The sequence below is a fragment of the Lithobates pipiens genome, unplaced genomic scaffold (assembly GCF_037356315.1).
Source record: "Lithobates pipiens isolate NorthernLeopardFrog02 unplaced genomic scaffold, aLitPip1_a1.2 Scaffold_30, whole genome shotgun sequence".
Taxonomy (NCBI): domain Eukaryota; kingdom Metazoa; phylum Chordata; class Amphibia; order Anura; family Ranidae; genus Lithobates; species Lithobates pipiens.
Genome location: NW_027507791.1, coordinates 112,340,607 through 112,367,313, shown reverse-complemented (window position 1 = coordinate 112,367,313; position 26,707 = coordinate 112,340,607). Strand labels below are relative to the sequence as shown.

The 26,707-nt window shown below is 40.5% G+C and overlaps 1 protein-coding gene across 7 annotated transcripts in view; it reads left to right on the top strand.

The window, feature by feature from the left end:
- The window catches only part of CDIN1 (CDAN1 interacting nuclease 1), a 620,876-nt gene that overhangs the window by 365,489 nt on the left and 228,680 nt on the right, over positions 1-26,707 (top strand). For all 7 annotated transcript variants that reach the window (XM_077464766.1, XM_077464764.1, XM_077464765.1 and 4 more), the window contains 2 exons: positions 5,752-5,817; positions 11,158-11,263. In XM_077464766.1, the coding sequence (XP_077320892.1) occupies positions 5,752-5,817; positions 11,158-11,263 (172 nt within the window). The remainder of the gene's footprint in view (positions 1-5,751; positions 5,818-11,157; positions 11,264-26,707) is intronic.

The window sequence follows — 26,707 nt, the reverse complement described above, 5'->3', positions numbered from 1 at the left end:
ATGACTAAAATTGAGCTTGTTGGATTTTTTTTATAACAAAAAGTAGAAAATGTATATATTTTTAAAACAAATTTTGCAGAGGCAAAATAATATCAAAAGAAAGCTCTATTTGTGGGGGAAAAAGGATGCAAATGTTGTTTTTGTACATCATTGCATGACTGCGCTATTACCAGTTAAAGCAGCACAGTGCCAAATTGTAAAAAGTGCTCTGGTCATTGAGCAGCCAGATGTTCCGGGGCAGAAGTGGTTAACTTGGTGCATAAAATTTTTCTTTTTTAAATTAAGTAATTACTATTCTTCATAGAAGCATGGCCTTTCCCTCCTCTTAAAAAATGCCAATACCATGTTAAAGTTATTATTATCATTATACAGGGTTTGTACAGCACCAACAGTCTTTACAATATAAAGGGAGACAGTACAGTTATAATGCAATAACATACAAGTGCATTAAGATTGTCCTGCTCATAAGAGCTTACAGTCTAATAATTTGTACCTAAACGTGTACACTTAAACATATCATGCACCTTTTTCTTCTTCGTATCATTCATGCAATCCTCCTTTCTGCCTGTGCCACTGTAGCTGGCCTTTTCTTTCTTGTTCTCTAAGCCGACCCACCAATGACGTTTGAGTCTTAGGGCTCCTGCACATCTGCAAGATGGAGCATATGCATGTTGCATTCATGTGCACTGCCTGACATTACGGTCATCTTTTGATTTGTTTTTTTAACCAAAATTGTAATGTTGTTTGGTGTATGAGATAAAGCACATGCACAAAAGGACAGTATTGTGAGCGCCCAATATCTATACAGACATATAGATTCTTATCCATAACAATAAATCCCTACACTATTGTGACTATTCATAATTGCAGAAAAATAAAAAAAGTAAAAATGCCTAAACATAAATGCAAATTAAATCTGAGGTTACAAAGTCCAATGTAATACACCTCTCTCTTCTTCAAAAATAGTTCTCTAAACTTTTTTCTGAAAGAAGCCAAATGCATTCAGAGATATTTTGAAAAACGCACACACATATACATACAGTATATGTGTATATATATATTTTTTCTGAACATGCATGCCTCAGCGCTAACCACCACTGTATTAGTGTGCACTCCGCCATTGCAGTGATACAGCCTTCCATATTTACACTTTTGCTTTAGTGCTTCTATCTCTATTAGTGGCAAGGTGGCGAGGTAAACATAAAATTTTTAGGAAGGTGGCAAGGGGAGAGGGTCAGTACTGACATTTTTAAAGAGAGTGATATGTATTTATGAGGCTTATGAATTAAAATATGTTTTTGGCAATAATCAGTTATTTTATTGTTAATATTATATTCATATACATTCGCTTGTGTGATCTTTTTTGTGACGTCAGATGAATGTTTTTTTATATTTTTCATTGTTCCAAGTTGAAAAATATTACATACATTCCCCATGCATAGTCATCAACTCAGTAAATGTTTCAGAGTGTATTAATTGTCCCATCACACAAAATAAACACTCCACTGATGTCAACACTGGGATCCTACAATACAGGGCAACTGTACTATATACAGTATATCACTTTTCTACACTAGGACACCTGTAATAGATGAAGTTCTTTTTAGTGACCAACAAAAATTGTATATCATTTATACCAAGCATTTAAGATTTAAAAGAAAAAAAAAAAAAGACTGAGACATATGTAATGCTAGTGATCGTTGTAATTTTAATATCAATGTGTCTTTCTTATTTAGTACTGATTATTTAATTGTCACAAACTAAAGCCCCCTGCCAAGGAACCTAAAACTCAATCTAAATCTTAAGCTGATGCCTTACAATAAGCTTTGCTCTACTCGGGTATAAAATTGGTAGCAAAAACCTTTTCTAAGGCTTGTCTCACATTTGAATATACTTAACTGTGTACAGATGCCCTGCCTTGCACACACTTACTATATAATGTGATTTCCTTAGCAGCCTTTTTGCAAATATATGCAAAATTGATTTTGTTCATATCCTGGAGTATTTATTCAGGCCTTTAGGCCACTTAAATTCATGTTAAAGTAAACCTCTTAATAAACTAGGGCAGTACAAACTGAACATATGATGAACAATGTATGAGCATGGGTTGTCTTCGGTGAAACCTCTGTCAAATTAATGATTTGATCCAGCGATAGAGGCAACTGAAGTTATCTGCAATTTATTTTATTTTTTTGTGAGAGACTCTTTGTCCCATGTTCTTTCACCATCCAAGCCTCTCAATTGGCCAGTGAGGCCATCCATCATTTTAAAGTACTAACTGAGAGGCTCACAAGGTTGGCAGGCTAAGCTCACTTTTATCTGAAAAAGTCAAGATCAACATTCAATGTCTATTCCTGTATGTGGAAATCTAATTAAACTGCCTTTCACTGAAGATAACCTTTGCTTATTCATTTTCTCATCACATGTTATTTGAATTATCCAGGTTTGTGACAGATTTACTTTAAATATGATGATCACATACAGGAGGAGTTGCTGTCATTGTAAGATTGGATTCCCATTCCATCTGTTAGATATCCAAGCAGTTATTGATTGGGCACACTGTTTTTTTCAATCCTCATAAATGCAATTATTAGCTGATTAGTTGGAAAAATGCCTCAGCTCAAGCTTTGTGTCATTCTATGACACCTCTGTCTAGGCGGGGGTCCTGCAGTATTCTGACAGCAAAGGTAGCTACTTGAGTGTGAACGAATATTTTCTGGAAGTGAATTATGGAAATGGTGAAACTGCATACCGAATAATACTACATTGGGTTTTTTTTTTCCCCGAATGTTGCCTTTAAACAAGACATTAACCATCTGATTTCTAAATCCCATTTTCAAGACATGAAGCCAGGGAAAAGATAACACTTTGGGGGAGTGAGAGGAGAGCAAAGGAAAAGTATGTACTGCTTGTGGAAGTGACATTAAAGCAAACACATCACCTTGCTCTGCATGAGCAAAACACAGGTTTGCTTTAAGTAAAAGTGAATGGAACCCGTTTCCATCTAAGCTTCCAAAGAAATTGAGGACTGCTACTAATATTCACACCTGGTTATGGGTTCCCTTCAACCTATGTGACACGTCATGCATCACAGCTGCATCTGTTGTGAGATACCGACAGTCATTTTCTATAATTCAGCAGAGTGGGGCAAATTTAGAAAGTTTTTCCAATTTTAATTGCATTCTGTGTTTGATAACATTTCTTTCATTGCCTGTCCAAGTCACATTGGTCACCAAGACCAGAAGTAAAGAGACCGCTTTCTAATGAGTACACATACAAAAATAACTCCCTTTTTGGGTAAAGAGTTTGAATCTACTTCTGTCTGTGTCTGTGTGATAAAGATTTCATTCACTTCCTGCCTCAAGGACAGTGGCTGCTGGGAGGAGTCCAAGAATAACTCCACAATGGGTTTCTAGACCACCAGAGAATAATAATCAAGCATGGTTTTCCACAAGATGTGCCAGCACCCTACATAATGTCCATGGACACGATAAGCAGATGATTAGACCCAGATTCTTTAATTGGCTTCAAAAAGGGTGGGCTTGGGGTGCAGAGGACTGCACCCCAAGCCCACCCAATTGTGTGAGTGGCTGGTTAGGGGGCAAATGCCCTCCCCCCAAGAAAATTATGCACCAGCCACCACTGGATAAGACCAGGGCATTGCAAAACTCTCCTAATATTGCCATGGGTATTTTGACCTGACATAAAGCAGGATTGGTCAGGGTATGTAAGAAATAGTATAGATGTAAAAGAAAAAGAAAATAGACTGGTAAGGTGTGTACAGGCAGTTTCTCATCATTTAATGGGGAATTTAGGAAATCGTGGTATGATTTTAGTTAAACTGGGGAGAGCTACGAAAGCATGGACATCAATGGGGGAGTCCATAGGAGCCACAGAGTATACGGTACAGAAAACGGCACCGGTTGTCCTGCCATAATGCCAGCATGTCAGTTTGTACACACGAACATGAAAAATTGAAAGTGCTCATTTTAAAGGCTTATTTCGTTATTGCCATAAAAAGTGCATGGGGAGCCGGGTACTGTACTCTTACGTTCAACCTGATACCGGCTCATCCCTATCCTGGGTTCCCTACAGCATATTGTGCATAACAAAGGGATGTGGGTGGATAAGAGAGGGTTCTCAGTACACACATTTTTCAGACATGAGACATAATACATATAAGCAATAGTATATAAAGCTTTAAAGTCCAGCAACTGGCCAGTACAATCGTTAAAACGGAGTCCACACACACACACACACAAAATTGAAAGTCAGAAGCTACACATACTGTAGCTGCTGACTTTTAATATTAGGACACTTACCTGTTCAGCAGTGTCGGCACCCCAGCCGATGTTTCCATTAGCTGTCAGGTGCTGCTGTAGCCATTGCCGGTAAGGGAATCCTACTGCACGGCCATGAAGCGCGATGTACTCTCTTACTGGCCTGGCAGCAGGGGAAGGAGGAAGGGGGGCCGAACCTCTGATGTACCTCACTGCAAGCAAGGTTTGACGCAAGTGGGGATAGAGTACCTGTAAAAAACAGGTACCCACTCCCCCTGGAAAGGTGCTAAATGTGGCACCAGAGGAGGGAGGAATCAGATAAGTGGAAGTTCCACTTTTGAGAACTCCACTTTAACAACTCCGTTGTCACAAACCGTAAACTGTGACCATCATACCCTCGATCAGTTGAGTGCACATCAGACTTAAAAGTGTGTTTTTGCAGTGTCTCTAAAGTAAGAAGAAAACTATAAAGTAATTTGATCTGCCAGCGAGGGAAGCCATTATTTGGTGTCATCTGGAGAAGTGAGAAAGTGTGCCCTGCCCTGGTATTGAATATGTATTTTGGTGGGAAAAAAATTGTATTGGGGATCTGTAAAGCATAACTTTTGTTTATCTGCTTGTAACTGTCTGCATTGCTTTCTCACTTACATGGAAAGCTTTGTGCAGGATACAGTGCCTTGAAAAGGTATTCATGCGCCTTAAAATGTTCTACATTTTGTCATGTTACAACAAAAAACTTGCATATATTTTATTGGGATTTTATGTGCTAGAACAACACAAGGTGGCACATAATTGTGCAATGGAAGGAAAATGATAAATGGTTTTCATTTTTTTTTTTACAAATAAATATCTGAAAAGTGTGGCATGCATTTGTATTCATCCCCCTTTATTCATGCTTACAAACTTTGTGTAAATGACCAATCAGGTCCTTATGGCCTTCTTTACAGCTTTCTGCCTGATACAGACAATATTGTTAGTGCTCCATTAGAACCATATACATTATAGTAAACACTGGCATATTTAGAAATTCCATACCTCAGTTAAAGTAGAACTAAAGGATTTTTTTATGCCACCTGTGTCCCAGTGGGAAGATTTCCCTTTACTTCCTGCAACATAGCCAAAACAGGAAGTGAGAGGAGATCTCTGGTTAACACCAGGGTGACCAGAGCTGGCGTCCCTATTAAAGATTTACCCCCTATTTCTGTTCTTGTGAGAGCCCACGATTGGGGATTTTATTTTACTTTCACTCTCAGTGAGAACAGTGTTGTAATCCATCTCCACCCAATCTAAAATTAACAATAAGTTATGCCTTGTTGTTATACTCTACTTCAGCTGGATCATTAATCAACCTGATTTCTTTGTTTTATTTTCTTCTGCTGTATTTCTTCTTCATCCTTTCCACTGGTATAAGATTTTTTATACATGTTGGTTAACGAAGTATCAATAAGCATGTTTTTGGTCTTGCTTGCAGATGAAGACCAGCTGCGTCTGAAGGGTTATGATAAAACTCCAGACTTTATTCTGGAAGTTCCAGTAGGTGAGTCCATCACATTTTTTTTTACTTTCTCTCAAGTTTTAGGAACATTGTGTTGTGTACAGTAATGAAGAAGCACAAAGAGAATCTCAACTGTCAATAGCTAAATTTATAGATATCCATAAAATATCTGTGTAATTCTATTCAACGTTGCTTTAAATGGTATTTACAGTGGGTATCGAAAAGCATCACCTCCTTTAAAATAATCACACTTTGTTGCTTTGCAGCCTGAAATTAAGACAGACACAATTTTTGTTTTATCCAGCTGTACTCAGTCAGTGCAACTTATAACATCCAAGTGAAAGATATACGCAACACCAGCATGTCAGAAAAAAACTATTCAAAAACAGAATCACTGAGTTGGAAAAAGGATCACCTCCCTCTTACAAATTACTTGTAAACACAATCAGGTGTAGCTAATCACCTTCGTAATTGAAAGGGGGGGGAGGGGGGTTGATTATTTTCTATACCCACTGTATATAGTGACTTATTTTTTTTTATTATGTTCCCGGGAAGATGAAGACTAATGTTAACTATAAGGTGTACAGGTTTATTTACACAATGACTTGAGAACACGTGTCAAACACAAGGTCCGTGGGCCAAATCTGGCCCTCCAGACCATCCCATGTTGCCTTCGTACCCAGGGCTTTTTTTCAGCTGGAACATGGCATAACTCCATTCCAATACCTCCAGCTCTCGCCCTCTGCTCCCCACTGTCACTTGAAAATGCAGAAACCTTCCGTGTTTACAAGGATATTCTCTATCTTATTCGTATATATTCCTAGATACAACCGGTCCTATAAGGTCAGCAGTAATCTTGATGCAGCCTGCAATGAAATTAAGTCTGACATTCTTGCCTTAGAATAATTAAAGTGGTGTTGCCACCAAAAAATTAAAAGCTGCTTAAAATTCGTAAAAAAAAAAAAAAAAAATTAATTGACAAAAAAAAAATTTTTTACTCACCTCTAAATACCGGTTGCTAGGGTGTCCCTCGTAATCTGCCTTCTTCATTGCCCGGGCTGGTGACATCACTTACCCTCGCGCCGCACATTCACCTGGGACCTGTCATGTGTCCCAGGTGACTGTACGGCTTATCACGGCGCCCTGCGCCGCTCGTGTATGCGCAGTGGGTGCCCGGCTGTGAAGCCACAGCCGGGTGCCCACAGTATGCATGACGGCGCCGCGAGCGGAGCGGGGAGCGAGGGGGGGCTTCGTTCCCCCGCATCGCTGGACCCTGGGGCAGGTAAGTGTCCGATTATTAAAAGCCAGCAGCTGCAGTATTTGTAGCTGCTGACTTTAAATTTTTTTTTTTTTTAGGGGGTACCCCACTTTAATGTGACTGTTGCACTAACCTCCATTTGCTCATCATAATTTGGGGATGAGCTTTACCATACGAATGTTCCCATTTTGTTATGTTTCATTTTTTTTCTTCTGTGAGCCTAATGAAGAATAAAACCTGTATCCTAAAAAACTTTGGTCTTCATAAAATAAGCCCATACCAAGGCAGAGCTTGCACAGGCTGGTGTTTGGGAAAATTGAACAAATATTACTTGAACATTGAAGAAATATTGGGTAAATGTTTCAAATATTGTCAATCAGGGGTGTCCAACCTGTGGCCCATGACAGCTATGAATGCGTCCTAACACAAATTTGTAAACGTACTTAAAAATTGTGATTTTTTGAGGGGACATTTTTGCAAAAATGCATTTACACTTTGTCAAATTTTTCTTCAGGCGCATGTGTTTGCTGTTTCTCTTTACTGGACTTTTATAAGTTTAATATTCCCAAAGAAAATATTCTACTCTTCACAATCAAACCTTATTCACGATAGTTTTTGGCAGCACCTACAGTATCTCACAAAAGTGAGTACACCCCTTACATTTTTGTAAATATCTTATTATATCTTTTCATGTGACAACACTGAATAAATTACACTTTGCTACAATGTAAAGTAGTGAGTGTACAGCTTGTAAAACGGTGTAAATTTGCTGTCCCCCTCAAAATAACTCAACACACAGCCATTAATGTCTAAAGCGCTGGCAACAAAAGTGAGTACACCCCTAAGTGAAAATGTCCAAATTGGGCCCAATTAGCCATTTTCCCTCCCCAGTATCATGTGACTCGTTAGTGTTACAAGGTCTCAGGTGTGAATGGGGATCAGGTGTGTTAAATTTGGTGTTATCGCTCTAGCTCTTTCATACTGGTCACTGGAAGTTCAACATGGCACCTCATGGCAAAGAACTCTCTGAGAATCTGAAAAAAAGAATTGTTGCTCTACATAAAGATGACCTAGGCTATAAGAAGATTGGCAAGACCCTGAAATTGAGCTGCAGCACGGTGGCCAAGACCATACAGCAGTTTAACAGGACAGGTTCCACTCAGAACTGGCCTGACCATGGTCCACCAAAGAAGTTGAGTGCACGTGCTTGGCGTCGTATCCAGATGTTGTCTTTGAGAAATAGACATTTGAGTGCTGCCAGTATTGCTGCAGAGGTTGAAGGGGTGAAGGGTCAGCCTGTTAATGATCAGACCATATGCTGCACACTGCATCAAATTGGTCCGCATGGCTGTCGTCCCAGAAGGAAGCTTCTTCTAAAGATGATGCCCAAGAAAGCTCACAAACAGTTTGGTGAAGACAAGCAGACTAAGGACATGGATTACTGGAGCCATGTCCTGTGGTCGGATGAGACCAAGATAAACTTATTTAGTCCCGATGGTGTCAAGCGTGTGTGGCAGCAACCAGGTGAGGAGTACAAAGACAAGTGTGTCTTGCCCACAGTGAAGCATGGTGGTGGGAGTGTCATGGTCTGGGGCTTCATGAGTGCTGCCGGCACTGGGGAGCCACAGTTCATTGAGGGAGCCATGAATACCAACATGTACTGTGACACATTGAAGCAGAATATGATCCCCTCCCTTCGGAGACTGGGCCACATGGCAGTATTCAAACTTAACGACCCCAAGCACACCTCCAAGGCGACCACTGCCTTGCTAAAGAAGCTGAGGTTAAAGGTGATGGACTGGCCTGGCATGTCTCCAGACCTAAACCCGATTGAGCATCTGTGGGGCATCCTCAAGTGGAAGGTGGAGGAGCACAAGGTCTCTAACATCTGCCAGCTCGTTGATGTTGTCGTGGAGGAGTGGAAGAGGACTCCAGTGGCAACCTGTGAAGCTCTGGTGAACTCCATGCCGAAAAGAGTTAAGGCAGTGCTGGAAAATAATGGTGGCCACACAAAATATTGACAATTTAGGCCCAATTTGGACATTGTCATTTAGGGGTGTGCTCAATTTTGTTGCCAGCTGTTTACACATTAATGGCTGTGTTGAGTTATTTTGAGGGAACAGCAAATTTACACTGTTATACAAGTTGTACACTCACTACTTTACATTGTAGCAAAGTGTCATTTCATCAGTGTTGTCACATGAAAAGATAGAATAAAATATTTACAAAACTAAGATGCTGTATATTTGTGAGCAACTATTTTCAAGGATGAAGCACATGAAGGGCAAAATTAGAACCAAAATATCTGTTGATCTCCTTAAGAATTCATTGAGTGCTGCTACTCAAAAATAGTCAGATATCTCACTCATTTTATATTGCCCTCTTTTACTTTTCTAATACAAATTTTACAAAAAATAAAGTTTTATTACTCATATAGGTACATTATCTATATCAGTGTTCTTTAACTTGTGATCTGCCTGGCTTTTTCTGCTCATCGGCTATTCTTATTGTTAGTGTATTTTATGTGTGGCCCAAGGCAATTCTTCTTCCAATGTGGCCCAGGAAGGTAAACAGGTTGGACACCCCTGTTGCAAATAAACAAAATAAATATTTTTTCCCAGTCTTCCCCTTAAAATTTAGCCCTTCCTTTTGACACAAGATTTCACCCAAAAAGCCCAGCTTCTCCAAAGCCTTTTTCCTAGAGAAGGGGCGTCCTTACTCCTAAGAGTGGTGGGGTACATCTGTTAATGTTTTCCTCTCTGAGTCCCAGACCTGTTGGTTTAATTAGTGGTTTCAAATGGTACAAACCGAATTCAAAACTCTATTTCCTCACTGCTGTCCTCTCTCAAATCAACTGAAAGCTGCCCAAGAACAGCTGTTAGCAGCACTCTGTTGCCACAGTTTTGTTTGACAATTTTTTCCCACCCTTCTCATTCATTGCTTGGGAATGCATCAGGGTCTATGAATACTCAGCCTGCGTCCTATACTGTACGATTAAGATAACAGGAATTTTGACCTGGATCTTGGAGTACAGTCCACCCAGCCTTCTATTCTTTGGTTTCTCTGCACTGCTTGCTACAAAACTGAGTACTCACAGTATGGGATAGGTTTATAGAGAAGGGGCCTAGAGGATATATCTGTGTGTTCTGACTCCCTGCTGTCAGAAAACAAAGGCACAGTGGGGAGGATTCCCCTATTTACAAGTGTGGGGATAGGGGAATCGAGTCAGTTTTTTTTTTTTTTCATTCAAACCACTGGTTGAAAACTGACTCCTCTATGGGATGCTTTAAAGTGGTTATAAAGCCTTAAAAAAAAAATTCAAAAAAACCTGCAAGACAAAGGAATAATGAGCTAGTATACATAGCATACTAGCCCATTATGAATTACTTACCTTAGCTCAAAGCCCCCACAGCGGTCCTCGTTCACAGCTCCGGCAACCATCATCTCTGCTGGGGGTTGCTTCCAGGTATAGCAGCTCCGGCGATGTAATTGGCCAGAGCTGCGATGACGTCACTCCCGCGCATGTGTGCCGGAGCCGCTGGTAACGGCACAGTATAACTGAAGCAACGGCACGTACGTGCCATTGCTTCTGTTTGCTTAAGTACGCATGTGCTGATGACGTTGGCACATGCAAATACAGGGCATATATCCAGTGTAGCTACAAGTAAGCCTAATTATAGGCTTGCCTGTAGAATAAAGTGGTTGTAAAGGGTTTACAACTACTTTAAAGCAAGGATCTTTAACAGCTTACATGCTAATGTGATGCGCTCACAGCGAATTGGAACAATCAATAAAAAAATATATATCATTTTTTTCCACCCCAAACTTTGGGTACTGCTCTTTAAAGTGGAAGTAAACCCATCAATTTAAACCGTTAAAAAAAAAAAACCATGCCGGGAATGCTAACTGCACATTGGCTGTGCTCACAGCCAAACTATCAAACCATCCAATGGCTGGTATCATAACGAATCACACATGGAGCACTATATCAGTTGAAGATTACACACAGGCAAAGATGGCAGCTTCCTTGGCTGAAAACAATAGGGGAGTTTACTTCCACTTTAAGTATTTTACTTCTACTTTTAAACTGGATCTCACACTTAGATATTGTGCTTGCTCTGCAGCTGTGGATGGACATGTTATTCACTGGATTGAAAGTAAAGCCTCCTTTGGCGATGAGAGCAGTCACCGTATGTATCTACAGGAGCAGTTCTGGAGCTACTGGAACAGGTGAGTCTTTGGCATACCCTAAATCTGACCACACATATTACAGTCAGTGTGCACAATCTCTGTATAATATCCTTTAGATTTACCAGCAACTATTTTGTGTGTGGGTCTGCTTCTTTAATCCATTTAAATTATACCATGTCAGGCACTTCTGCTACTATACAGTTATCAGTGATTGTACAACCAAATTGAAATGTTCGTGGCCAGCATTAAGGTGAAACTTGTAGCACTGTAAACTTGTCCTGTTGCATCTATGCTATCAAAATGTCTGTTATAAAAACACTCTCTGACTAACCAACAACCACAGACATACCATTATTAGTTGGCCCTCTAAACCCTGCTGCTGACCATGCTGCTTATGACCCTAGATTCTTTTAGTGCCTAAATATTTAAGAAATGTATTGGTAATATTTTGGTGTGTATATAGCTCACATGTTTTCTGTAAAGCCTATATGCCTATTTACAGTGCAACAATGGTCAGGGCCTAACCAAATGTGTAACCAGAGTGATCCCCAAGCTTAAAAAAGGTTTTCCTACTAAAAAGGACTAGGTATTAGCTTCAACTGAGAGAATCTGTAATACATGAATACAGGGGCTGCGATTCACAATTTCTTCTTCTAAAAATGCTAGTTGCCTGGCTGTCAGGCTGATTCCAGTGCTTTCAGGGACACTAATCTGGAACAGGTACGTAGATCCAGAAATTTTACCTAAACTGCTGGTCAGTATTATAGCCACAGACAGCAAGGCAATTAGTATTTGCCATATCTTCTACTATGACATCCTCATATTTCTCTCCGTACACATTTCCCTAAATGAACAGGATCACTTTTACCATTTTCTAGGCATTTTTTTAATTAAATTACTGTAAGGCCTCACTTAGACTTGCGGTTTGAGGGCAGCAAAAAGGCAGCGAACGGGGATGTTTGCATTCAAATTGTACACGGCATGTAAAGGATCGGGCTTCAGAGGCTTGGAAGATTTATAGGCATGTCTAAATCTACTCTTATGCCCTGTACACAGGACCGGTTTTCCCTTCAGAATAAACTCTGAAGGTTTTTCAGACGGAATTCCACTCAAGCTGTCTTGCATGCACACCAAAGTCTGACCATCAAGAACGAGGTGACGTACAACATGTACGACGGGATTAGAAAACGGAAGTTCAGTAGCCAATAGCTTCCGTTTCGTACTTGCTTCAGAGCATGAGTCATTTTTGGTACATAGGAACAGCATACAGACGAGCGGTTTTCCTGATAGGAATTGGTTCCGTCGGAAAAATATAGAACATGAACATGCTTCTAGGTCCGTCAGAATTTTCAATGTAAAAAGTCCGATGGGGCATGCACACGGTCGGAATATACGATGAAAAGCTCCTGTCTGACTTTTTCTGTCTGAAATTCCGCTCGTGTGTAGGGGGTGTAAGTCATACTGTTTCAAGCATTTGGAGTAATAAAGTCATTTTTTTGCTGCTAATAAAATGTCATTTGGGTGACAACTATTTTTGTTTTAGCATTTTGTTTCATTTTGTTGTTTCATTTTGTTCAGCCAATACAAATAAATTATAACTAAAAGCAAAACTTTTTTTTAGATTTGGATGGAGTGTTGATGGGATAAAATCTCGGTCAGTTATTTATCGCTGTATGTGTTCCCATTAGGGAGATTCACTTTCTCTATGACCCCTTTCACACTAGGGCCGTGTTGGCGCTAAAGCGCTGCTCATTTTAGCAGCACTTTTCAGCCGCTAGTGGGGCTGAAAGAAGGGGTTAAAGGAGTTAAACCCCAAAGAAGGGGTTAAAAATGACCATGTTGCGGTGCTTCCAAAGCATTTTAGGAGCGCTGTATACAGTGCTCTCAAACCACCCCAAAGAAGCTGCTTGCAGGACTTTTTCTAACGCCCCGCAAGTGCACCGCTCCAGTGTGAAAATACACACTGAAATGAATGGAGGCGGTTTTCAGGCGCAATTTAGAGGCTTTTTCTAGCGCTAAAACCCCTGAAAACTGCTGCAAAAGCAGTCTTATTGCTCTGATCACCAGTTTTCCTGAGAATTAAAGTGAGTGTACATACAAAATTTTTTTGCGTTGCCACCAGAACAGGAATAGACGGGAAAACTTCCAACGGGGACACTTTTTTCAGTGACTAAGATAACTTCTCCCTCCTGTTCAGTCTACATGGCAGAAAGTAAAGGGAAATCTCCCTAAAGGGGACACAGGTGAAAAAAATAAAAATAAAAACAATCCTAATGGACATTTTCACCCCTACTGCTTTAGATATACATTAAATCACTTTAGAGTTTGCAGTGTGCCTCTAATTATTTGGATACTGGGATGACCTTTGTCTACCATGCTGGGTACTGTGGGGTGACCCAAGTTTACCTTGCTGAGTACTTTTTATTAGTGCAGTCTATATGATTTTAGAGGATGACCACAGAACTTTTGAATGTCTTTTTTAAAAGCTGCAGCCAAGTAAAAACAATTGAACAAGTCAGGTGTATATTTGCATGTACTGCCTAACACAACAAAGCAACAACTGTATTCTGTGGGTAATTTATCCACCGTTATTTGCAGCAGATGTCCCAGTATGTATGTTTAGAGTGTATTCCCCAGTTTTAATGCTCAGATTTATTTATTTTTGTTCTAAAAAAAAATCCTGCTTGTGGAGATCCCAACAAAACATACCCTTCCCTGGGATACATTAGAATGCATGTAAAACGCATCAAAACAAACTGCATGAAAATAATGCAGCAATATCAATGTAACCTTTCTCGTGTTACTTTCTGAGTGCTGTTTTTCAGAGACCAGTAACCTATTCCTTTGACTGATTCTTATTGTTGCAATCATTCTTACGTTTGGTTCAAATATCTGTGTTAGTAGGTGCTTCAACTTATGTTTAAAACAAAAAACAAAACACATAATATCAAATCAATTAATTTCAGTGGGCCCTGTTCACATTTCTGTTCCTGTAAACTCCTACTGTACATGCTGCATTTACATCCTGTGTAACCTTACTGACAAGGCCTACTGAAATCAATAGTATCTAAAAAAGCAAATCAATAAAATGTACTACAAATAATGTGCAGTACTACCGTAAGTACACAAACACGTATGTCGAAATGTATTTTCAAAATGCAGAGCTGTGTATCTAGATGAAGATCATGAAATCAAGTCGCCAGCTCACTACGAGTCCTCTGACAGCCTAACAAGATGCCTGCCAAATCTGTAACTGTTTTCATATTAAAAAGCTGGTGCAGTTATTGCTCACCGGTAATGTCTTTGCTCCTCACCATAAGGAACACTTCATTTGCAGTAATTAAGAGCACTCAAGCATTTTCATTGCCCTGCTGATGAGAGACTGGGCATTGAAGTATCATAAAGGCCATGCTCGGGCTATAATATGCAGACATTTAAACTTTGCTTACCCTTATAGGTGCTAATGGCATCTTTATACCTGTGTCATGGGGCATTTATTTGTTTATTTGGGCCTTAGGAATTCCGCGTCTGTTTTTATCTTGTATATCATAAAGCACGCCATATTTTAAATGTTCTGTCACTTTAATAACCCGCTTTACCTTTGGTGCATTGTCCTTTTAAGGCTAACTCTACCTTTTACACCATGTTACACCTGTATTTTTGGGTCCAATGAGCATGGGTGCAATGCTTTGCAAATTCCTATGCAAAATGATAACAAATGCGCATTGTTTTCCCCCTGCAAAAATATATTCATGTTTTTTTAAAAGGTGGACTTCAAAGTGGTTATTAAGTTTATACTTTTTTTCAATAATATGCATGGTATACTCACCTGCTCTGTGCAATAGTATTGCACAGAGCTGCCTGGAACCTCCTCTTCTGGGGTCACTTTCTGGTGCTTTTGTCTCCTCCCATTCTCTGTGTGCCGCAATAGGAATCCACTTGCTTCCGAGCTGGGCTGTGTGCCTCCATTGACAAACACAGCGTCGCTAGCCCCCTCTCCAAAGCTCTGTGTTCACAGAACTTTTTTGACAGCAGCAGGAGCCAACATCTTTGACCCTATAAGGAGAGGAAGAGACCAGTGCCACTGCAGATCGGCACAGTCCTGGATTGAGATAGGGAGGTATAAACAGAGGTGAGGCTGCAATAAAACTAGTGGGATATTTTTTACCATAATGCAGGGAATGCATTAGGGTAAAAACTGTCCAGCCTTTCAAACCATATTAATCATATTGCCACCACCTGGACAAATACTTACCCTTCTCCACACGCCAGGGATCCTCTGTGTGCATCCCTCCTCAGTGCTGCGTACCTTTTCAGCAAGGACAACCCTGTTGAGTCTTCCTTCAGATTGCAGCTCTTTTCACTCCTATGGGTAAGCTGTACTCATGACACCCAGGAGTGGCGCAGCAAGGTATGGATTACCCAAAAGAATCATTGGGGCCATGGCACTTATGTACATGAAGAGGAGGTTGTTTTTAGTGGATAGACTGTGCGGCACACAGCACAGATTGCTGGATCATGGAGAAAGGTATGTCCCCAGGTGTGCAGCACTCTGGGAATAGAGGAAGTTAATTAAAGAACATGTATAACAAAGGTGCATCTGTCAATCATGATTTACAAAAATAAGCATTAAAGTGGATGTAAACCCACTCTCATCCTTTCTAAACTACTGCAATATTGGTTGTCTAGAAGGATATACATGCCTTCTGCATGGATACTTATCTGTCAAATGTCTCCCCTCTGTCTGCTATGAGACCCAAAAAATTGCAGATTTTGTGGGTGGGTCTGTTTTCCAGGGCTCAGTGGGTGGAGTCGTGATGTCAGTAGTCTCCCCGCCCACCTCTACACTCCCCTTATCAACATGCATTTTCTCCTGTGTATTTCTTACATTGAAAAGTCCCCACATGACTTCAGCATGTCAAATCATGCTGATATGTGGAACAGCCAATCCTTGCAGAGCTGCGGAAGAAAGGAGTGGGGGTGGGAATTAAAAAATAATGCATGTCTTAGGCTAGTGCACAATATATGTAAATCACCTGCCAATCACAGCAAGGGGGAGGAACGGACAAAGATTTCACTGTTTGTCCATTTTATTTCACTGAAAAAAGATATGATTGCTCAGAGCTGGATTAACTCCTTGTGGCAAGACTGGGCACAGCTGATCTGAAATCCCATACTCTATATTGTGCCAGACAAAAAAATTAAAAATGTGGGTTTACATCCACTTTAAGTGGCCTCTGTTAACATGGTACAATTAGCACTGATATAGGCCCAATAAGTGTTTACCTTAAAGTAGAACTCCAAAACAATATTTCTTGTTTGGCAAAGAGTAGTGAAAGGCTAGAATCCCTGTTGTGTTACATTCTATTTGGGTCCCCAGTGGGAATATTTCCTGCCACTGTCCATCACCAGTGGAAAAAGTAGGGCAAAAATGTACAGTTGTCACCAGAACAGGAGTAGAGGGTATATCATCCAGTGAGGGAGCAGGTGGATTTCCCCTCATTTTGCCAGATTTCTATTCCTGCTTTCTTTGGAGAAAGGTGCAAATTCTCATTTATGGCGATGCAGTCTGCAATAAAAATCCTAATCCTTACCTACTATATTAAATACAAACATTCTGTTGCTGGAGAAACACTTTAACCTCTCTGGCAGTATGATTATGTCAGATTTTTTGAATCTCAAGGCGGTACAATTGTTTTGCATAGAAATTTGACGTTTTATATTGTAGGCCTGTAATTCTTGGTAATAATAAATGCTTAAATCTGAGTCTAGTAAACATCCTGGGTATGATAACGTAATGTATAATTATAATACAATAAATAACTATAAATAATTATAAAGAAATAATATAATAAAATTAATTTCCCCAGGAATCACTATCGCTCAATTCTTTTACTATCACTGTTTTCTAGCTGGTCTAAAATTACTTTTGATGTAAAGGGACACTTTTTGTTTGCCATGGACAATCTCAAGATTCACAGTATTTATAATATAAAAGTGCATACAGAGCACTGGACGAAACACTAGGGACAAAAGGGAGGTGAAATGAGTTGATACAGTAATGTATACTTACAGATTACAGTGTATTGTATGTGTTATGTTTTTTGTACTTTTTTAATTTGCCGCTGGGCTCCGCCCCATGTGCCACGACACTTGCATGGAATGGAGCCCGGAAAACAGAGCATCAGGCGGATTTAACACCGGCAGAGGATACAGCGGGGGGACGTCGCAGGATCCTGGTGAAAAGGTAAGTACGCTGTACCAGGATTCTGCAATGCAATCCCAAGTTTTCGGGGTTACCGTTAATGGTAGTGAAATTTAACACCGAGCCACACTCAGGAATACCGCTAGGAGGGTTAAAGAAGATAGCCAGTGTGTTCAATGTACTTTTTGTCTTGTGTTAGTCTGTAATTATTTAAATTATGAATGCTTGTATTGATTGTGCTGTGAGTGGTCTGTGGAGTATAGCTTGCTTATGGTAAACTGGAGGCCAATTGCAGTAGATCTCAACCATTGATCACTGTCAGTGTGCAGTGATCAAATTACGAAAGTCTCTTAATATTCCTCTGGTAAAGTAAAGAGTGTCAGGCTACTGCATTGTGTTTGATTCTCAGTAGATTTCTGGGGTGGGAAAAAGTAAGACAATCAGAATTCTTGCAATTATAAAGGCTTTGTTAGCCCTGGTGAGAAAATAGTTATCATGTTTTAACTCCTACAAGACAGCATTATTGTGATTTTTGTCCGTGTGTACAAGTCAGCTGTAAAGTAAATGTTACCTTTTTCTTGGCTTTGGTAACCGTGATGAATTTTGACAGCTGTAGCATAGCGTGCACTACAGTAATGGTAATGTCCACTCATTTGAAATGTTTTCAGTGTCTGTGTCATGACTAGGAGGAACGTTTTTACTTCAATCAGCTTGCTGCATCTGTTGGAAGTAGTCCCTCACCGAGGCAAGCTTGAGGCTTGTTCGCTTAGGCCGAGCTTTGAAAAGCGGCTTCATTTCACTGCTCAGTAGGGACTGTAACTTCCAATTTGATTGTGTTCGCAGAGTGATAAGGAGGAATTGATCAAGAAAAGTGGTCTGTTTGTAGTGTAAATGTATATCCTCTGTGGGTACTCCAATATTCTGGCTCCTCTCTTACTTGGAGCCGCAGGTCAGTGCTATGGCTGGGGAATCATTACACCTGGAATTACATTTCACCTCTTGCTGCTTCTGGGGGTTACACTGTGTAAAAGAACAGACTTCTTCCTATCTCTACTAGTTATTTTCATTATTGCATTTTATTTTCTACTTTCCCTGATATTATTTTGTGTTTCTAATATTCAGATGACATCTCTTCTGATTAAAAAGACTTCAATGTTATAAGTAATGGATATATTTGCTGACATTTTTCAGGGCTGTGTTAAAATAGATTGAGGCCATTAATATAACTAGTTGGCATTTTCCTAGTAAAGAAGAATTCCAAACATCAGTATGTTATACATAGTAACATTGGTCTTGCTTGGACAAATGTAAGTATGTATATTCCATACTTGGATGTTGCCCCTGGAAGCTGGTAATCACTGAAGTAGACACAACTACTTTAGTGATCTCCACTTCTTTCTGGGTCCCATGCTGAGTTTTAATACTCGCCTATCTTTCATTGTAATCTGGTGCCATGACCACTTAGCTTCCTGTCTCAGGGTAACTCCTTTCTCTTGACGCATTCTGTGGAGCCACCCTTGCATGCAGATCTTGTGTTTCTCTACACTGTGTGCAACAATAGAAACACACAACCCCCATAGCCTAGTAATGGCTATGCTCCTTCCTCCTCTAAAATAACCAACTCCAAGACTCCACTGTTAACGCTTCCCTGTGAAATCTGAAGGTTCAGGAAAGCAGCACAAAGAGAGGAGGAGCCAGCTGCATTGGAAGTTGTGAACACTAAGTGCAGGGGTAAGAGTTTTAACAAATGGTTTTCTAGGGAATGTTTATTTTATTGTGCTCAGAGTGTTAACATTTTACACTTTGAGAGTTTAGTACTACTTTAAAGAAATCTGTGTTTTTTTTTTTTTTTTCAGTGCTGTCTTCCAATCTTATTGTAGTGATGTAGCAAATGTTTTAATGAACTGCGGTGCACTGTGCGGTGTTGTGGTGTCATTCATTTCGAAAGGCACTTCATCATATTAAAAAGCAACGCACAGTATCTAACCTGAATTCCAGCATAGCACAATACACCATCAAGTGGTGTGGTGCACTGTGTTAACAAAATGGTGCATGTCTGATTTTAGGTCCATTGTGGTGCATTGGCAGCCCATTTAAATAAATAGGCTTCTTTACACAATGCACAGTAACACACAACAAAACCTCTTTTAACTCAGCGCAGCAAATTGACCAGGTGTGAAGGGGCCTTATTGTCCTCCCTCATTGTTACTCATGCTGTCTCACCACTTCATTCAGCCAATGGCATTCCTCTGTGTTCTAGCAGGGAGAAGAGTGCTGTAAGCAAAGCAGTGCACCCTTAAAGCAGCTTCACAATAAAACGACAAGCCACTGGTCAATTAAAAGGGCACTAGGACTTGTAGTTTGCATGGGGATGTGCAAGTCCCAGGGGCTGAAGTTCGCAAGCATATTGTGGCTGTCAGTACAGAGGATTAAGCCACTAATGCTGGAGTGGAATCAGAGACAGTAAGGTAAGTTTTAAAAAATAAAAATAAGGTTTAAAATTAGGATTTTCTTTTTTTTTAATATAAAATCAGGTAAATATTTGAGTGAGCACTGTAACTGAACAACTGGCTGATCTATGTTAAACAAACAAGGGAGTACAATCAAGCATTAAACAGAGCTGATGAGTCTCGCTCCATACCCTTGTGATAGCTAGGTCAATCACCCAGCATCAGTGCTGCCCAATGAGAGGAAGGGGAGAGTAAGTAATATGCTTCTCTATTAATTGCACATATTGGGTATTTTTCTTGTTTACAATGGTTGAACATGGAAAGGGTGAGAGAAAAATGAGTTGTGGTCCAGGGGAAATTTAAGTCAAAGTGTCCCTTGAGCTGGTGTAGTTGTGATAGTAAAAATCCAATGTTCTGTACACCCCATTACCCCGAAGCCATGATCTTCCAGTGCTGCAGAGATTAATACCAGTGCTGGGCCTGTGACAGGCACTTATAAAGAGCATTGACTATGCCTGCCCTCGCTGTCCCCTCCTCCTTTCCCTGAAGCTGTACATTCTATGAATGAAAAGCAATCTATGAACAAAGTAGGCAGACCTTTCATTCATCTGCTTGTGTTGGCACTGACCCCTGCAGCACCAGAGATGGCTGCAAGTTATGGGAGGAGGAGAAGTCTTTGAATTTCCACTGACAGCCAGCACAAGGGACAATTTGTATTAAATGTGAGTACCATTACTTGTGCTGTCTTTTAAAAAAAAATTTTTTACCCATGCTGATTTTACAAAAATTAAACTGCTTCAGCCCCGGAAGATTTTAACCCCTTCCTGACCAGAGCACTTTTTGCAATTCGGCACTAAGTCGCTTTAACTGACAATTGCGCGGTTGTGCGACGTGGCTCCCAAACAAAATTTACGTCCTTTTTTTCCCACAAATAGAGCTTTCTTTTGGTGGTATTTGATCACCTCTGCAGTTTTTATTTTTTGCGCTATAAACAAAAAAAGAGGGACAATTTTGAAAAAAAATCATTATTTTTTACATTTTGCTATAATAAATATCCCCCAAAAATCTATATAAAAAAAAATTTCCTCAGTTTAGGCCGATACGTTTTCTTCTACATACTTTTAGTAAAAAAAAAATCGCAATAAGCTTGGTTTGTGCAAAAGTTATAGCGTTTACAAAATAGGGGATAGTTTTATGGCATTTTTATTAATATTTTTTTTAATTAGTAATGGTGGCGATCTGCGATTTTTATTGTGACTGCGACATTATGGCGGACACAACAGACAATTTTGACACGTTTTTGGGACCATTGTCATTTATATAGCAATCGGTGCTATACAAATGCACTGATTCCTGTGTAAATGACACTGGCAGTGAAGGGGTTGACCACTAGGGGGCAGGGTAAGGGTTAAGTGTGTCCTGGGGTGTGTTTCTAACTATGGGGGCATGGCTACATGTGACACATCACTGATCTCTGCTCCCAATCACAGGGAGCAGAGATCAGTGACACTGTCACTAGGCAGAACGAGGAGATGCTTGTTTTCATTAGCATCTCTCTCTTCTTCCTCCCTGTGAGACGATCGCGGGTTTCCGCGCGGTGATCAAATCCGCACGACCCGACTCATGGAGGTCCTGGCTGGCGCGCACGCGGTGGCATGGTGGCAAATTTAAACGAATGTACCTGTACGGCCATTTGCCTGTCCGTGCCATTCTGCCAACGAACATCGGCGTGCACCGGTCGGGAACCACAACTTAACATAATACTTGATGAACACTTCTGAAATAGTTATATAGGTGTTTGTGTGTGTGTGTGTGTGTGTATAATATATATATATATATATATATATATATATATATATATATATATTTTTTTTTTTTTTTTTCTACAAATTAGATTTTAGATTTTGTTTTTCTTATTACCCCTGTAATGATAATGTCATTGTAGATAGATGTAAGTTTATATTTATTTTTTTTCAGACAAATTTTAAGGCAGGGTTGACTAGATGATTAGCTTTGTAGCTATATAATACTTGGGTTGTGGGTATGATTTGGAACACATTCAAAAAATGCTGTGCAATTCATCAGCACAATGAAAATAAACAAACCTGACTAAGGCACAGTTTATTTTACCACTATTTCAGCAAATTTCCAAAATGTGGAGCCTCCTGTGATCTGTCAGGTGTGGCGCAGGACAAGCTGGTCATGCACAGACAGTTCTCATCTCTCCACAGGCAGCCTGTGCCAAGCCACCAAAGGTCAGACTTCATGTCACAGTATGTCAGATAATTGACATGTTGTGATGCAGTCCTGCCATGCTTAACGGTTCTAACCCTGACTGCATTGGTGGAATCCTGAAGGAGCCTCTGTCTGCAGGCTTGGTACAGTAAAGATCACTATACAGAATAGTTTAGTCAATGCACTTGTGATTGCATTTTCTGACTTAAAGTGGTAGTAAAGTCTTATTTGTAGCTTGTACCTACAGGTAAACCTATAATAAGGCTTACCTGTAGGTACAGTGAATATCCCTTAAACCTGCGCGATTTAGGAGAAGGGACAGCATATGACATCATCGCAGCTCGGCCAAGCAGAAGGCCGGAGCAGTCGAACCCGGAAGGAAGACTGGGTGAAGATGGAAGCCCTGTCAGCAGTGACATTGCGCCTCTGGAGTGCTTTGTTCTCATGTAAGGCCTCATGCACACGGACGTTTTTACAGCCACTTTTTTGAGCTTTTTTTGCAGCTTAAAAACGGCTGTCCATGTTAGTCTATGGCTTCATGCCCACCTAGGCGTTTTTGAGCTGCAAATGGCATAGGCATTTTTAAGCTGTAAAAAAAACCCAGGACCAGTGCGTTCCGTGGCGTGGAGCTAGAGCTGTAAAAACGCGAATCGCGGGAAAACGCGCATAAACGCGCAACATATTTTCTTTGTTTTCTGAGTGCTATAGCCAAGAGATGTGTTTCTTAAAAAACGCTACTTAACGCTAACGCTAAAAAACACGCAAAAACGCCAATGCAAAACGCGGTAAAAATCAAGTTTTTAACAACAATTTTTCCAGGCATCGGAGCTAGCTTTGCAGCCAGTTTTTTAAAACGTCCGTGTGCATGAGCACTAAGTATTACATAATGTGCTAGTATGCAATGCATACATGTTTGTTTTTTTTTTTTTTTTTTAAACTGGTGGTGTTTACTACCCCTTTAACTGCAACAAGAAGGGCAGGTATTTAAATATCCACTTTTTTGATTGATACTTTCCAACATTCAGTGAGCCTACTATGTTTGGATAAGATCATTCTTAGAGGAGGAGCCAACCAGATGACAGTCCAGTGATTGTAAAGGCTAAAGGTTTTTTACCTTCGTGCATTCGATGCATGAAGGTAAAAAAACCTTTAGTGTGCAGCTCCCCTCTCAGCCCCTCTAATACTCGATCCATTGATGTGCACTAGACCCGAGGCTTTCACCCGGTCTCTCCCTCCCGATTAGCTAAATTGCCGCAACAGGGGCCATTGGCTCCCAATCCTGTCAATCACAGCCAGTAAATCTGGAGCAGGGGACGGGGCTGAGCATGCATCAGTGCCTCCACAGCAAGCGGCTTGCTATGGGGGCACTCGGCAAGGGGGAGGGGCCCAGAGCACTGGCAGGGGACCAGAGAAGAAGAGGAATGGGGCTGCTCTGTGCAAATCCACTGCACAGAGCAGATAAGTGTAACATGTTTTTTTAAATAATTTTTTTTCCTTTACAATCACTTTAATCTGGTTGAAAAAAGACAGAAGTCCATCCAGAGAAAACAAACGCACTCAAAAAGAAAACCTCCATATACACTACCCTATTCCCACAGTTGATCCAGAGGAAGGTAAAAAAATAAATAAAGAAAGCATTAATCAACTTTGCTCCAGCGAGGGAAAACATTCCTTTTTGATCCCCAATAGGCAATCCGATATGCCCTTGATAAACTATACCTATAAATATTAGTACTTATAGGTGTAGTTGATCCAGTGAATAAATATGAATAATATTAAAGTGGTATCAGACCCAAAAGCAAACATTTATTATACTTCAATTTACTAGTTCTTAGATGTGATGGCTGCGGGGCCGTCTTTAATATTGATTGGACCCTGGGCAAAAAATTTCTTGCCCCCCCCCATGCAATTTCATAGCATATCATTACTGCTTACTGACTGGTTGTTAGGGGTTACAGCACACATTGCGGTTCACTGATTAGTTGTTAGAGTTTACAGCACATCATCTCCTCACTGCAGGGGAGCATGATATACATATGAATGCCGCCTTTATTTACATATCAGTGCCGCCGACCGCAGCTATTTACTTAGTATTGCTGCCACTATTTAGATATGAATGCTGGTTATTTATATTTAAACCCAAGGTCTGCAGGTGAATCATTTGTACACAACAATAAGGCAGAGCTGGGCAGCATTAGTACCAGCACTTCATACTGAGATATTGGGACATAGCACAGGACTAAAACTTCAAGGGAATTTAAACCTGGATAGTTGGCAAGTATGAGGCAGCTGTTTTGGGCCCCACAACAATGACAGGGCCCAGGGCAGCTGCCCCTTTTGCCCTGCCTTAAAGATGGCCCTGGATGGCTGCATTCAGTTTTTTTTTTGGGCTTCCTTTTATTTTCATCTGGTCATTTGGCTAATAATCTGTTTTACAACAGAACAATCTATCCTGCCGATGTAGCAGTTACAAGATTGAGACAAACCATTTAAACTCACATGGGTGCTTACAATGATTAGCTTTTATTAATTTATGTAAAACCTTTTTCCCAAAGGGAACCAAACTTTTGCTGTAACTGCTTAACCACTTGCAGACTGGACCAATTTGCTGGTCAAAGACCAGACCCCTTTTTGCGATTCGGCACTGCTTCGCTTTAACTGACAATTGCGCGGTCGTGCGATGTGGCTCCCAAACAAAATTGACGTCCTTTTTTTCCCACAAATAGAGCTTTCTTTTGGTGGTATTTCATCACCCCTGCGTTTCTTATTTTTTGCGCTATAACCAAAAATAGAGCGACAATTTTGAAAAAAACGCATTATTTTTTACTTTTTGTTATAATAAATATCCCCCAAAAATATATAAAAAAACATTTTTTTCCCTCAGTTTAGGCTGATACGTATTCTTCTACATATTTTTGGTAAAAAAAAATCGCAATAAGCGATTATTGATTGGTTTGCGCAAAAGTTATAGCGTTTACAAAATAGGGATAGTTTTATAGCATTTTTATTAATAATTTTTTATTATTTTTTTTTTTACTAGTAATGGCGGCGATCAGCGATTTTTATTGTGACTGCGACATTGTGGGGGACCCATCGGACATTTTTGACACATTTTTGGGACCATTGTCATTTATACAGTAATCACTGCTATATAAATGCAGTGATTCCTGTGTAAATGACACTGGCAGTGAAAGGGTTAACCAGTGGGTGGCAGTGTAGGGGTTAAGTGTTCCTGGGGGTGTGTTACTAACTGTGGGGGGGTTGGGCTTTCATTTAGTGAACACTGATCTCTGCTCCAATCACATGCAGCAGAGATCAGCGTCACTAGTTGCTAGGCAGAATGGAGAAATGTTGTTTACACAGCATTTCCTCCATTCGGCCGCTCCGTGAGACGATCGCGGGGAAGCCCGCGGCGATCGAGTCCGCGGGTCCCGCGACCAGACTCACGGGGGTCCCGACCAGCGCGGGAGCGCGCCGGCGGCGGCGTGCTCCCGATGGCAGGGCGGCATTGAATATTGGACGTACCTGTACGCCAATATGCCTGCCCGTGCCATTCTGTCGACGTACATCGTCGTGCGCAGGTCGGGAAGTGGTTAAAAAGTGTTGCCTAGAATTTTAGTGTATCTAAATCTGCTAGTCATTCTAACACTACCCTCGCCCCAGACTGATGATGCTGCTATCCAAATGTGTCTGTTGTTGATTTATCCAGAGTATAGGCTTTCTAATAGAGGAGTTATTGGGCAGTTCACCAGGTAAAAAGAGGGGAAAAGCCTAAAAAAGAAAACGAATGCAGACACCACATCTAATGATTGGTAAGCTGCAATATATAATAACTTGAGGTTTAAACACCACTTTTGGTCACCTGTGTGTTGGTTTGATAACAAACAAAGTACATTTAACCTGGTTTGCCAATTTCTACTGTATATAGTATAATATTAAAGCTTGGCATTGGTTTTAGGCTCCGTTCACATATGGCGCAGCTCACAGCAGGGGGTTCGGTGCGAATCAGGTCCGGATTTTTGCCTGATTTTGCACCTGAAACGCACAGGACCCTTCTTCAATGCGGATTGCAGCCGCCCCTTAGCTGCATGAACTGGCTCCATTGTGAGCCGGACACACTTTCCTCTCATGCAAATTGGATGTGGTGAAACCCACATCCAAGTCGCATATGTGTGAACCCGGCCTCTGGCTCTAGCATATCAGCACTTCTTTGTTTTGGTGCACAGGTGTGGTGGCATTCTGTAGCTTTTAACTTGTTTTAAGCTCCAAAAACCCATGCCAAGAAATACCGCCATTTTAGAAGGTTAGCTGATTAATAAGATCCTTTTAAATTACCGTACTATTTAACACGTTTCCTACCCTGTCACTTATACATGAAAGGTATAGAATGGGAAATCTGTATGACAACATCATGTATGCATTTTGTTATAATGGTTTCAGAGATCAGTGTGGAAATGAAAAAATTGAATAGTCTGTAATATGACATAAGTATCTATTCAGTTTTTTCATAGTTTTGCTTGTTTTGTTGCCATTGTAACTTGTATTCTGACTGACTGAACAGTTAAAATATAGCAGTCACCATGCACAAAGCTG